A 15317-nucleotide genomic window follows, 5' to 3' on the forward strand; every position below is an offset into this window, starting at 1 on the left:
CTCGAGGGGGGCCATGTAGGCGTTGAATAAAGTGAGGCTTAGGGATGACCCCTGGGGGACTCCGCTCGCAAGGGGGAGGGAGGCAGAGTGGGAGTTGCCATCCCATACCTGGAACGAGCGCCCTGAAAGGAAGGATTCTATCCATGTGAGCGCCGAACCTGCGAGCCCTGCCACGGCCAGCCGATGGAGTAGGACACGGTGGTTAACCGTGTCGAAGGCTGCGCTGAGGTCCAGAAGGATCACTGCCACTGACCCTCCTGAATCCAGGATGCACCTTGCCTCCTCGATGACAGCGAGGAGGGCGGTATCTGTGCCGTGGCCCGGGCGGAATCCAGTTTGTGACTGCCGCAGAAGGTTGTTTGATTCAAGGAACTGTGACAGTTGCCCATTGACCAGTTTCTCGGCCATTTTGCTGACGCATGGGAGGAGTGAGATTGGCCGGTAGTTCGCCATGTCGGCGGGGTCCAAATGAGTTTTTTTTTAGGAGTGCCTTGACTACTGCACTCTTCCAGCTTGGGGGGACAGAGCCTTGAGATAGCGAGATGTTTATCAGCTCCGTGATCGTAGGCACGATGACAGGGGCTACTGTTTTCAGGAATCTAATGGGGGCAGGATCTAGAGGGGAGCCGCTTTTCATTTTGGCCATGGTTGTGCTTACTTCGTCCAGTGTTACTGCTCTGAAAGCGGTCAGCTGAGGATGCATGATGTTTCCTGAGAGGTTGGAAGATGCATCATTGTCCATGTGGTTCAGCAGGCAGGGATGGGGGAGGGAGACTAGAATACGTGCGATTTTGGAGTTGAAGTAGGTAGCCAATTCGTCACTTCTGTCCGCCGGGGGAGTGATGGATGAGGGGGGAGCTGGTATTTTCAATAGCTCTTTGGCGATGAGAAAGGATTCTCTTGCCGAGTTGGTGGAGTTTTTTATTCTAGTGTCGTAGTGTGAGGCTTTAGTGAGCTTCAGGGTTGATTTGTCATATGGAGAGGAACATGTTGTGGCTTCTATAAAAACAAACAGTGCCTTTTGCTCAGGGTTTTCACTTTCTGTAATACTGTCCGATGTTATCTAAATGAATCACTCTCAGAAACGGGAAAATCCCAATGAATTCTGAGAAGCCAGTTATTAAATGCTTTAGCGAAGGCTGTGGTGTGTCTAAACAATTTGAGAATGTGTCACAAAAAATAGCAAACAAAGTACTGACTGAGCAGCATTTATTTGCAGGATAAGCTTTATATGTTGAACAGAACAGTGTGGTTAGTTCTGGAGTAAAGTGCATAATAACAGATATGCCTGTATGAGCAACACACAAGTAAAGAGTTAGACATATCTAATACTAACAAGGTGCTTTTAAACTGCACTCTATTGCTGGGCCTTACCAGTAATGTAAAAGAATCACAAATATGATTTATTTTTCAATAGTGCCTTAAATAGAGAGATATTTGATAGATTTGAAAGAGCTGAATATTTGATAGATTTGAAAATTGAAGATTTGATTATTTAATAGATTTGAAAGAACTGAACTTAGGTTGCAGTTTTCCAATGCCAGTGTTAGGCTGGAAAAACTAAAGTATACAACGCTAGCATGCCTGTTCGTTAGTCTAATATCACCAAAATGGTAATTGCAAGCAGATATATGAAATCCCTGTTTGTGCCCACCGCAAATGCCAAGTGGGCCTCAGAGAGCTAGACATTGCTGTCCCTTAAGTGAACAGCGACAGCGTGAATGCTAGGGAGTATATGCCGGGTGTTTTGACAGAGTTGCTTGAGTGCCGTGCCACCTCATTAAGCTTAACAACGCTGAGAAAGAATAGCCCACGACAGCCCCTGACCCGGAGTGAGGTCACCGACTAATTTGACTTCATGACAACAAAGGACCCTTGACTGATGAGAAAGTGTCCTCCTGATGCAGGCCGGCATTCCTCTGCCACAACACGCCTTTCAGCCTTAAGAGGGGAAATTTGTTAGCTCGCCTCGTTCGGCGCCCCCTCAATAGCATGAGGCCGACCGCCTCCTCATCCCCTTTGTGAGCGCCACAATGATTAACTGACCATTCAGATCCTCGGAGTGTCACATTAGCTGCCGCCCTGGCCCTCGGAGAGGAGGCGGCCGAGTGTGAAACCTGGCGGCAGGCGTAGGCTGGCTTAATGGATTGATTACAGTCAGGAGGAGCACACAGCTGCGGTGAGCCAAAATGTATTGTATTGTAATTGCATTTATATAGCGCTTACTACCCCTGACGAGGCGTCAAAGCGCTTTTTCGGGGAGTAGAACACTACTCCGGAGCCCATAAAGGAATAGTGGTGTATTAGTATCGTGAAATATGAAAGTAATTTGAGTGGTGTATATGTTAGTTATTTGGATTGAGAAGGATAGCGGATGGATAGAAGAGGGGAAAAGGCTTGCATTTATATGACGCTTGATACCGCTGATGGGGTGTTGAAGCACTCTTTTGGTAAGTAGCACGCTACTCCGGAACCCATAAAGTAATAGTGGTGAATTAGTATAGTGATATATGAAAGTAATTTGAGTGGTGGATATGTCAGTTATTTGGATTGAGAAGGATAGCGGAGGAATAGAAGAGGGGGAAAGGCTTGCATTTATTTGACACTTGATACCCCTGATGGGGTGTTGAAGCACTCTTTTGGTGAGTAGCACGCTATTTCGGAACCCATAAAGGAATTGTGGTGAATTAGTATAGTGATATAATTTGAGTGGTGGATATGTCAGTTATTTGGATTGAGAAGGATAGCGGAGGAATAGAAGAGGGGGAAAGGCTTGCATTTATTTGACACTTGATACCCCTGATGGGGTGTTGAAGCACTCTTTTGGTGAGTAGCACGCTATTTCGGAACCCATAAAGGAATAGTGGTGAATTAGTATAGTGAAATATGAAAGTAATTTGAGTGGTGGATATGTTAGTCAGTAATTTGGATTGAGAAGGATAGTGGAGGAATAGAAGAGGGGAAAAGGCTTGCATTTATATGATGCTTGATTCCGCTGATGGGGTGTTGAAGTGCTCTTTTGGTGAGTAGCACGCTACTACGGAACCCATAAAGAATTAGTGGTGAATTAGTGTAGTGAAATACGAAAGTAATTTGAGTGGTGGATATGTTAGTCAGTTATTTAGATTGAGAAGTATAGTAGAGGGTTAGAAGTAGGAAAAAGGTTTGCATTTATATAGCACTTTTGATGAGCTGTTGAAGCTCTTTTTCTCCCGGAGAGGCACTGCCCACATTTTGGTACATCTCTGCGGATACAAACTCACAAATGTAAATGTGAGTAATACAGTTGAACTTTTTCAACAACACCTTATTTTCCGGAGCACTTTTGAATTAATATGTTCAGAATATAAGGCTGCTAACTCTGACAAATCAATAAAAAACTGCACCCCAGAGCAGCCATAGTTACTGAATTCCACCGGCTTCACCCCCATAGGTATACACATCATACAGAGGTGACAGGCTGCCTGTAAAAAAAGCTGTCACTTTGTTCTGTAGCACCTAGAGCACACCTTATCATTATGTTCTTTGTGAGGAACCAGTGTATAGTTTGTCTGCCTTTCTTAAAAAGAAATTGGCCCTGCCAAGGGCTGAGATTCCCGCTTTTTATCTCTCGCACTGATTATGGGCTGAATAGGGGAAACTAGTAATAACAAGCTCGGGAATTAAATGGTGCCAGAGGGCTCTTTTTTTCTTCCTCAACCTCAAGCTGTCTGTCTCTTTTTGGCAACAATTATTTTTCAAATGGGTTATTCTTTCTTTAACTGAATCCTGCTCGTCCCCAGAGACTTTCCTTTTTGTGAACTGCTTGCAGTATAGACACGCTGTGTGAGAACATCGTATTTTATGGTATTTTGAATGGGACTAAAAAGAGTTTTTAGCGGCCTGTCTGATGTGAAATAAGCCAACTTTTTATTTAAGTGCAATATAGTGTGCTGGTATTAGTATTGTACATTTTTCTGTTGTATGATCAATACATATGCAGACAATAACTGTTATTTTTTCGTTATATTGACAGGTAATCCCCGTCAGACTTTAAGCCTACATCTCTAATTATTTAGAATACCCTTATTGTCGAAGGCCACTCAGAACTTGGTGCTAAAAAAAACACTGAAAGGTATCAAGGCGCCTTTCCGCTGATGAGGACTGCAGGCAACATGAAAAACGCATACCGCTGTCTTGGAAGTGTCTTATTCTTTTACTTCTTGGAGCTGTTGGAGCTTACAGCTGCACTACCTGAAAATGTCGGGGATTTAACAGAAGGGTCTGAAAACAGACAAACAATAGACGTGCAGTTGCTGCATCGCCGGCTGAAGAGAAGTTGGGTGTGGAACCAGTTTTTTGTTCTTGAGGAGTACACTGGATCAGACCCTCTCTATGTTGGCAAGGTGAGAAGAGATGGAACAGAATAAGTCAAATATTCTCGCTAACCTGATTCTAATTGTTTGCCCCCTCTCTCCTTAATACCAGGAGAAATGTGTCAAGTTGGTCTATTAGAGTCACAATGAAAGGAAATAAGGGTACATGTACATCATCCCAGATGATTCAGTTCATATTATGTAAAGGTTGACTATGGTGATCTGGTGGAGGATAAGATGGGAATAGCAACCAATGTGTTTCTGTGTCATCCACTAGCACCTTTGTTAAAAGGACAAAGTGTGTTGGGAAATCATTTCTCAACGTTACAGAGATGGTATGCACTGTAATGAGGAAGAATGTCTGTTTTCATAAAAAAGGCTATCTTTTGCATGTTACTAAATGATTAAATGATGGATTCTGTTGTGAAATGGATCTTAAAAAACTGGTGGGAAGGGTGCATGTACCGATGGGTTATGAAAGAGTGCAATAGAGGGCTATTCAGTGTAATAGGTTTTATTCATTCTACCTATTAGGCGGTCAATACAAATAGTCGAATTTCATTTTTTTAAGGGTGAGCACCAACTAACAGGTCTTTTAAATAGGACAGTTCTATGTACTTACATATAGCAAACTTGCCCAGAGTCATAGTGCTATTACCCACCAGGAAATATTTAATCTGATTATGCTTGGGTATATAATCACAAAGCACATTCAGAAAATGGAAAGCAGGACATTTATAAAAGGCAGGATGATTTGATCATCAGTAAGCTTATAAACATTTTTATATATGACACAGATCAACATCCATGATTATTCCCCTCAAAAGCTCCAGCAGGATACACATTCCACTCACTTGGTAGCAAGTAACCTGCTACCACAGAGAAACAATACTTGTATAATATGGAAGCAAAATGCTGTCCTCGGCTACCATTGCCCAGCATTTACCTGCATGGTAAAATAGAGAGCTAAGTTACCAGAAAAGGATTGAAAGAAAGTTGGTCAAATGTAACTTTCAAATGGTGTCTCCATGGCAAGGCCTGCAGCAGTGTGCATCTGATGGAATGAGGCGTCCATGACAAATTTAAGAGATACGTCGGTGCGCATGCCCTCAGGTTTATGAATCGACTTGATTAATTTGATCATTTATATTGAGCACACTGCAAGTTCCAGAGTTACGACCCTCTCCAAGGGTGCTTCAGGTGCTCAAGAGTCTGAGGGCCAAATGCATAGAAACGCAGACAGCAGCCTATATTTATGTTCTGCACTGTCTGCAGGACCTGACCTGACTCCAGAATCATGCTTGTGCACTGCAGAAAACACAATTTTTCCATATTTGGGACACCCAAGGTAGAGTCCTAATTGCCAATGATTCTGGATTGTAAGAACGTAGTTGCAACAAATACTTTTGGAAGTACCCTTTGTCATTCTGGTAATTTTATTTTCGTTTTAGTTTAGCTTTCAATTTTTACATGGCTTGGGAATATTCTAAACAGATGCCTAGGATGCTCAACAGTGAGATGAATACATTTGTATATATTGTCAAACAGAAGACAGTTTGAGCGAGTGCAAATTTATGGACATTAGCAAAAGTAAAAAATCTATTTCAAGCAGTCAAAGATGTTTAAATATATATAGACGTGTATTCATGGACAAATGTATAGATTGAAGATGTTGGAGTATGCCAACTAAGGGAGTAAATTGCAATGCAGTATTCCCTAGTCTCTGATAAGGCACTTTGGGGCTTATTTACAAGCCCCTGTACGCTGCGGAACGTCACATTTATTGACGTCCCGCAGCACACATAAAGCCACCCTGCGTGGCTTTTCATGACCTTGGAGATACGGTGTGAGGCAACGCTGGGCAAGTCAGTGCATTGCCTAACACTGCAATGGGGAGGTGTGCCTTGGCCGTTACGGTGGGTGTTCCCACACAACACCCATGGTATTTCACACATTCCCAGATTTAAAGGTTCTGCAAACCTCGGAATGCGTAAAAAGCGTAGGGGGGGGCGCAAGGAGGAAAATAATTGTCTTTCTCCTAGTTTTTTCCTCTTTCTATGTGTGCTGCTTTCAGCAACATACATAGTACAAGGAAATCGCATCTAGTGATTGCTTTCTTGCAAGAAGGTCTCCCTTCCTGCACAAAAAGAATAATTCCCACAAAATGCACACACCCTTACACCATAGTGCCAGGGTGCCTGCGTTGACATATGACAGCCAATTGTACGACAGCACTGGGGAAGAGGACAGGAATGTGCCATATCTTATAGGTAGGAAAGGGTAAGAACATTCCTGCCCTTTTAATTTGTTAGCGCTCTTTGGAGGTTTAATTTCATACTTCTGCAACAAAATTAAAATAAGTATGTGTTTGGATGGATTTTGTATTGAACTGTGGCATTTCCAAGAAGAGTGTAGTTTGTTGAGGAATCCTCTGGCAGATTTTATTTTTTAATTGATGTAGTTGGATGTGTTCAGCTTGTGGGTTTTGGAAATGATGGAAGCAGACTTGAGGAATCTTTGAACTTTGAGTTGTGACCATATTAGTGATTTCTGAACTGCAAGTTATAGCATCACATTTCCTAGAGCTGGAGATAAGTCTGTCTAGCGCGGTTGTATGATGGAATAATGCAGGGAAATACTCTGCATGTCTTTACAACGCATTTTTTACCCCACATTTATTTAGATATGCTTTTACAACATATGCCTTTACCTTGCATTGTTTATATATATATATATATATATATATATATATATATATATATATATATATATGTAAATATTTATAAATATACACAATGTATTTGTGGGGGAGACCCTGAACTTACCTTAAATGCGTGGTATAGGCATATGTTGTAAAAGCATATGCGTTCTAAAACAAGCGTGTTAAAAAATGCGTGTTAAAGGTACAGCATGGTAAAGGCTGTTTCCGTTCTGGCGCATGTAACTAGTTTTGTTTCAGTTGGACTGTTGAGTAGAGAAATTCTGTACCCAAATCTGGATATAGCTGAGGCTTATACTGTAGATGTTAATAATTTATGGGGGATTGGGAGTTGATTCTTTTGACCTGACCCAGTTGGAACTGTGTATTGCTTGTCTGTCTTTTTAAATCTGGATTTGTTGTTTAGAGAGAAGTCTCGCGGTTTGAAGGATTTCTGGGGTGAGTGCATTTTTTAAGAGGTTGTCACTCTTCAAACAGTAGATTGCTTTTGGGGTCAGAGTGAATGATGGCAATTTCACCCTTTTAATGATTTCCTTTGAGTTTCAGAGGGTTATCCAGCCATGTAATGAAGTAAAGCACTGTTTAATGCAAGCAATTTGATAATTTTGATTTAGACAAATGTAAGGGGGTTATGTGTCATCTGCATGTTGTTTGGAAGAGACACCCTAAGAGCTCAGCAAACTGCATATACGTTCAAGCACTTTCCATTATGATCTAATGCTGAAATTTTAATTTCATGAAGAACACCCATAGTTACATAAATCAACGCCGAGGAATTAAAGCCGGCCATGCATGGGTATCTTACTGTGCCGAAATACAGGCGGGCACCTGAAAAGGAACACGATATACGGCAGTGTAGTATATTTATCCAGCAGTCTAATTAACACCTCGCTAGCATAGCTGCCACCGACACCTCGCTAACATAACTGCCGACATTAAAATTCTCCGCCCAATTACTTCCACAGCTCTGACCTTTCAGTGCCACGTGGACACCGCGAGCGCCAGCACGGTGACGGATTGTACCACACATGAAAATGGCGAATTTCTGTATAAACACTTGTGTGTCAGTAGGAATAGGACCCGGATCCCCCAGCATGCTCCCCGCTCCCTCCTCACAACCCACATGAGAATCAACAACAGAGATTTGTGTGGGTGTAAAACGGCCATGTTTAATATTTTTGACATTTCATAAACATGACAAGGCATTTCAAAATTCATTACATACAGTTATCAACACAATTTTATTCTTGACTTCCTGGTCTTCATCCGCCAGATTAAGATTCTAATCCCCTAGCACTAAGGGGGGCTTCCGGCTCCCCTCTTCCATGTCGTGCATCCACGCGAGGTGGGACCCACCTGCGCCCCATGAGGAGTGGGCCCCCAACCAACCTCTGATCCTTGTCCGCCTACTCCAGGGGCCCACCCTCCGACCACCAGGCTGACCAGGAACCCAGGAGGCTCGTAACCTGTCGCCCTAGCCTCCCCAGCCGGGGCCCTATTTCACAACGGAGAGCTTACCGTCTCTCCCCTCAGTGCTAGCCTAGGGAGCACGCAAGGCGGCCTCCCGTCCATTCCGTCGGTCAATTGTACTGTTCCAAGGTCTTTCTACCGCAACACGCCCCTCCAATCCACGGAGCTAAAGGGACGGGTGGGTGGGAGTTTAAAACTATACAAAGGGGCTGTAGAAGGGGGGAACGCATCTGGGAGGCCGCCACGATCCGGTGCAACAGAGGAAGGAGAGGCCGGGGTCCCTGCCCCTAGAACCTAAATAGGTCACCAGGCTCCGCCCTCTGTCGCACCGGAAGTGCGTCCTGCCCCGGAAGAGATAAGCGGCCAGTCGCCCATTGGGGCAGACCGGCCGCCCCTATCTAGATCAGGGAGGGGGCGGGGGCCGTGGGGCCGGGCCCTAAGTGCGCGCTTGCCGATGCTCTGCTCGCGCTTGGCATAGGACCCGGATCCCCCAGCATGCTCCCCGCTCCCTCCTCACAACCCACATGAGAATCAACAACAGAGATTTGTGTGGGTGTAAAACGGCCATGTTTAATATTTTTGACATTTCATAAACATGACAAGGCATTTCAAAATTCATTACATACAGTTATCAACACAATTTTATTCTTGACTTCCTGGTCTTCATCCGCCAGATTAAGATTCTAATCCCCTAGCACTAAGGGGGGCTTCCGGCTCCCCTCTTCCATGTCGTGCATCCACGCGAGGTGGGACCCACCTGCGCCCCATGAGGAGTGGGCCCCCAACCAACCTCTGATCCTAGTCCGCCTACTCCAGGGGCCCACCCTCCAACCACCAGGCTGACCAGGAACCCAGGAGGCTCGTAACCTGTCGCCCTAGCCTCCCCAGCCGGGGCCCTATTTCACAACGGAGAGCTTACCGTCTCCCCCCTCAGTGCTAGCCTAGGGAGCACGCAAGGCGGCCTCCCGTCCATTCCGTCGGTCAATTGTACTGTTCCAAGGTCTTTCTACCGCCACAAAGGTGATCAGGGCCCACAGGTCCGTCACCTTCCCCACCAGCGCTCTCCATGAAAGACCCTAATCCTCTAACCCAGCTCTATGTACCTATTCCCGATAACTGTACTCCATCATTGCGATACGACACCTTACCGGAAAACCATTTAGTGCGGAATGTGACACCAGCAGCCCTTCACTGAGCCCACCTGGTCACCTCCAACCTTGTGATACCTCACCTCTCCGGGACTGGAGACCATTTGGGTGGAATGTTACACAAGTGGCCCGACACTGAGCGCGACTTGGACAATTCCTACTTGAGCCGCCTCACCGAGACATTCCAGGCTCTCGACATCTTTCCGGGGCCGCCCGCCCCGACACAGGACCCTGTTCCCTTCTGGCCTGCCGGCCATACCACTCGCCACTGCCATAGTCGCCTTGCAGCTTGTCGCATGAACGAGTGCCTCGTGCCACCACCTTCGCGGGCACACTACTGAACAGGAGAGAAATAGAAAAGTCAAGTATGGTCATTGGCAAATCATTAGCATTTCTGACACTACCATTCTGGCCAAATGGGTCTCATGCCCCCGTTGGACGCCCAGCGCCCGGCCTATTCCATTGTGCTGTCTGTAAAGCCTGCCTCTGCAGTCAGTGTCGCCCTACCTATCCTGCCTGAGAGGGCCGGGTATCCCAACACGATCAAGTCCCAGTCCCGCTAACACTACTCTGAACGGCTTGCTTTGGTACTGTTACAGACAGTCAACATCCTACAAGTACCCCGGCCTGTCCAACTCCTGTTGTGCGCCAGGGAAATGGTTCTATACCTTTCTATGGAAACGGCCCGCCCGTTTTATCCTGTGTATTCCTGAGACAAACTAAGTGAGCCCGAGTGACTGTATAGTTTCATGCTCTTGGGAATCAGGGCCGTCCTGTTCCGGGGATGCCAGAAACTAGGCGGAGATTCGCGAGACTTCTGTGCGCTCGCTGATCCATATAGCCTAATGTATACGGAGAGGGAGCATGGAGGCTGTCTGCCTCAAATATAGTCTATGATATGATATCCCAACTTGACGGACCCACCTAGGATATATGGGAACTATATGCCAATTGAAGGCGGGGTCCTATGTTATCAGACAAGGCGACCAGACCAGTGAAATCTAGCTCCTTTTTTATCTCTCTGAATCTGGCCTATCTTCCAGAATGATAATTGACATGGGGGGGGGGGTGGAGTGAATTAAAACGCAGCTTATCATATGGTTTCCACTCAGGAATTAGCAGTACCATGAACCGTATGTATACGATAGCCTATGAACCCCTGAGACTACTGCGCAAGGTACCCCCAAGGCGCTATCCTCCTTAGTCTCCCGTACTAGCAATAAACCTCTTAACTCGATGGTAATGGAGCACTCCTGCCCTATTTAGATCACACAGAGCCGAACTTCAAATCCTGCACGTTCTGCCCCTACTAATCCCTTTGTTCATTAATAAATACCCACTGAGAACCAGTAAAGACTCGCCCCCCCACGACAGTCTGCTCCCATTAAGTTCCTCTCTGGTCATATTGTGGATCGGCCCACCATATGCACCTACCAGCCAAACCCAGCCACCGGGAGCAAGATGTGAACAAACAATGGCCCTTACTTACATCCAGGTTCGATTACCGAAATTTTTCTAGGAGCAGACACAAAAGTCACAGTAATTCAGTGGGGGGGCCATTACATTGCTAAAACCACAATTTTCGAAGAGATAAAACTCGTCAGCCTTTTCCTTGTAACACTTACACCTCCGAGAGCCGCTCCTCCGAGGACATCTTTCACGAAGCATAGTTTAGAATGATTGCCAATACCGGACATTTTTGCATTCACCCCGGGGCTGTAGAAGGGGGGAACGCATCTGGGAGGCTGCCACGATCCGGTGCAACAGAGGAAGGAGAGGCCGGGGTCCCTGCCCCTAGAACCTAAATAGGTCACCAGGCTCCGCCCTCTGTCGCACCGGAAGTGCGTCCTGCCCCGGAAGAGATAAGCGGCCAGTCGCCCATTGGGGCAGACCGGCCGCCCCTATCTAGATCAGGGAGGGGGCGGGGGCCGGGGTGCCGGGCCCTAAGTGCGCGCTTGCCGATGCTCTGCTCGCGCTTGGCAAGATAAGCACACCCTCAGTGTACTTCTTTTGTTGGCCGTATTCTGATGAAAGAGCTAAGCGACGCTTAGGAATGGCCAAGCCTTTTATTTAGTGATATTTCGGCAGCCCCACTATAGTATTTTCTGTCTCAGAATTCACTCAGTTGACCTTCGATGAAGTTTAAGGTACAATGAGTTATTTAAGTGCGGGTGACTTTTCTAAGGAGGGCCGACCAACCCATTCGTAGAAAAGCAAGGGGTAAAGCCCTTGAAGCTTATATGAAGGCGATGTGTAGGCTATGCAAGTAATAAATAAACAGATTAGGCATTTTTTGAGTTTGAACATCCGACATTTGAATGATTTCACCAAATCATTGCTTGTTCTTTCAAGGCCAAGGGTCTCAATGAATATTGCAGTCAGATTCTTGACAGACAAACATGGAGAAAATGGAAGACATGAGGAAAATTGGTTTTCCGGTGATAGCTGAAAGTTAAACGTAGTCACCATTGTTATTTATTTGCATCACTATAACTTTTGTTTTTTTCAGTGAAAGAAACAATATATATATATATATAAATATATATATATATATATATATATATATATATATACATATATATATATATATATATATATTGAAAAAAACGTTATAGTGAAGAGAATATGCCAGTGCCAACATAACGTTTTGAACTGATAAAACTGCTTATGATCTCACATATTAACCAGTGGCGGCTTCACCATTAGGGCATGGGGGCGTCACCCCACTGCTTTCTTGCAGTGCGAGAAGCAGAAACATAAAATGGTAAAACTACCATTTTATATTTCTGCTGCTCGCACTGTGAGAAAGCAGAAGTACCTGTTGGGGGCGGGCGAGCCGCACTGTGAGAAAGCAGATGTACCTGGTTGGGGGCGGGCGGGCGGGTTTGTGGTTCTGCTTGAGGGCAGGGGGAGCGTGGCTTTCCCACTATTGTGCGCCCTGACTGTTTGATCGGCCCCAGGGCGACCAAAGCAGTCATGCACACTCTACATTTTCTCTATGTAGGCTGCTTGCAGCCTAGAGAAAATGGCCTCCGTACAGGCGCCCGGCAGGGGCGCTGTCCGCTGCACCCCACCAATCACAACGCTGCCATTGCAGCGTTGTGATTGGCTTAGGAGAGGGTGGCTGCCTAAAATGCGCCAGAAGCAGCAAGAGCTGCGGCGGTGCCGTGTGATGCGGCATGCAGAGGAAGGTAAGTTTTTGTATTCTAAAAAATACCGTCCTGCTTCCCCATACCACCCACCCATCTGTTTTGCCGGCCGCGACTGGTGCAGACGTCTTTCCGTGTCATGATATGAAGTGGTTATTGGCTTTTTTTACTGCCTGTGTTGTTTAAACATGCGAGCTCTAACACTGTCGGATGTGCGGATGTCTTTCCATGTTGTGATGTGAAGTGGTTGTTGGTGTTTTGGGCCGCCTGTGTTGGTTGAACTCATATATCCCAAAACACTTTTTCCCTTTACTGTCCCGTTTATATTCAGCAATGTCAAGTTATGTTATGTTATGGTAAAAAAAATTATATAGCGCACAAATACCAGATGGGGTCTTGGCGCTAGTAAACCAGAGGAGCAAGCCGGATCACTGTTCCAGGAACAGCCAGGTCTTAATGGTCTTCCTGAACAGTGTTAAGGAGGGAAGATTTCTGATGGTAAGAGGGAGGGAGTTCCAGAGCTTTGCAGCTCCTACCGCAAAGCTGCTGCCCCCCCTGTTTGACTCTGAGTATGGATCAACTTAGCCCCTTGAGATCTGAGTCATCTGTTTGGGGAGTACCAATGTAGTGACCGCCTCAGGAAGTGAGGACCGGTCCTGTGTAGTGCCTTGTATGCAATGCACAAGGTTTTAAATGTGATACGACTCTGAATTGGCAGCCAGTGCAAACTCTGGAGGTGTTTGCCCACAATACGGTCTTAGTTTGTGAAACGAGTGATTAAAGGGATCGTAGAAATGCGCATCAACCTTCGGGAGAGTCTGAGAGATGTGTGAGTGTTTCACCGCATTGAAGTTCTTTTGGTTCACTGGCCATGTAGTCCTTGTAACCTTTGCTAAATATGTTACCCATAATGTTTTTAACTTGTAGGTATGTAGGTTTACTCCCAAGTAGTTTCCCATATTTGTTAAAAATACAATACAGAGTAATTGTTCAGAGCCGTAGGTATGCTATAAGTAGATAAACTGCAACAATTGATTGGATCACCTTGCCGAGTATTATTGATAGCTTAGCATTTGCATGAATACAAGCGTCATGAATATGGATGTCTGGTCTTAGTGTCAGAATTGATTCGAGGCTACCGGAGGTTTCTAGGCCTCTGCAAACTTGCTTGTTGTGATTGTAAAATGGTGTTCTGGTTGATGGCAGAGGGCAAAAATATTACAGGCCACTTTTGATAAACTCGTTAATGATGCTCTTGTTTGGTGCAGCACTAATCACTCTGGCTTGCTATGTTGTACCATTTCTGTCCATCTACGGGAGACTTTTGTGGTCAGGTGAGGTAGCTCACTGCAATGTGTAGAGAACTGTAGACCTCTTAAAGGGAATAGGACATGTAGTGCGCGTTTCTGGTATACGTAATGTAAAAGTCCTTATCAGAGTGTGAACCGGTCAGTGAGACTCTCTCAAGTGCAAGTGATGTGGGAATTAGACAGTGACGTCATCAATGTGACGAGGACCGAACAGCATAAAATGTAAAAGAGCAGATGAGATTATCGCCACTCACGTCATAAACAAAAATGCAAACTCATAAAGGTGCAACTTCCCCCAAAGCCCGGAGTTTAAAGCCAGCCTAGAGCGTCCCCACTTCCAGTACCACAGGGTCTGCATTTAGTAATGACTGTGGGGCTGTGACTCTCCACCAGTGTTATGTGCTCTGATTGGTTAAGGCCCTGCTGGGTAACCAAAAGTCTTTGAGTCGTTTCTGGTTATTTGGGGGTACAGGTGAGTTCTGAGATCTTCCAGTCAGCATGCAAGTTGGATGTGAGGTGCTCTCTCGGGCAAGTCTGGCTATATGTTTCTTCCCACGCCGTCTCTCTGCTTCCCTCTTCCTTTCTGTCTTTCTTATCTCACTCCTTCTGTTACGCCTGCTCCCTTTCTATCTCTTTCTTTCTCACTGCCGGTCTCTAACGCGATGTCTCAACGTGACTGTATGCTCGCCCTGTCCTTTCTATTCCTCTCTCTGCTTCCCTCTTCATTTCTGCTGTCTCTCTCCTTCACTTTCTGCCCTTCTATCTCTTTATTGGTGCCAGGCCATAACTATCTGTCTCACCCTGTCTATCTCCTTGCCCTGTCCTTTCTCTGTCTTTGTCTCTCTCTCTCTCTCTGCTTGCCCCTCTGTTCCCAATTCTCTCCCCAATCATTCATGTCTTTCTTACCATCCCTTTCTCATTGTGCTCTTTTTCTCCTGCAGCCCCTCTCTCTTTTTCTGCTCCTCTGTTTCACTCTACATGTCTAATCCTATCTCCCCTTACCCTTCGTAACCCCCCCTTTGCAATATTGCTAACTGCCGACAGACAGCCTTGTTGATGGGAGGCATGAGACATGCATCTGGGGCTACCCCCAGCAGAAAAAAACAATTTATCCATAATGTTTACTCTTTTGTGTCAGAGGGAAGCGCGGGATCCTCTCCTGTCAA

The 15317-nt window shown here is 45.7% G+C and overlaps 1 protein-coding gene across 2 annotated transcripts in view; it reads left to right on the forward strand.

Annotated features, from left to right (window-relative positions):
• The window catches only part of CDH20 (cadherin 20), a 1157650-nt gene that overhangs the window by 849658 nt on the left and 292675 nt on the right, over positions 1–15317 (forward strand). For both annotated transcript variants that reach the window (XM_078685760.1, XM_078685761.1), the window contains one exon: positions 4016–4385. In XM_078685760.1, coding sequence (XP_078541886.1) covers positions 4137–4385 — 249 coding nt within the window. In that variant the 5' untranslated portion in view covers positions 4016–4136. The remainder of the gene's footprint in view (positions 1–4015; positions 4386–15317) is intronic.

This window comes from Lissotriton helveticus, chromosome 4_1 (assembly GCF_964261635.1).
Source record: "Lissotriton helveticus chromosome 4_1, aLisHel1.1, whole genome shotgun sequence".
NCBI classification, from domain to species: domain Eukaryota; kingdom Metazoa; phylum Chordata; class Amphibia; order Caudata; family Salamandridae; genus Lissotriton; species Lissotriton helveticus.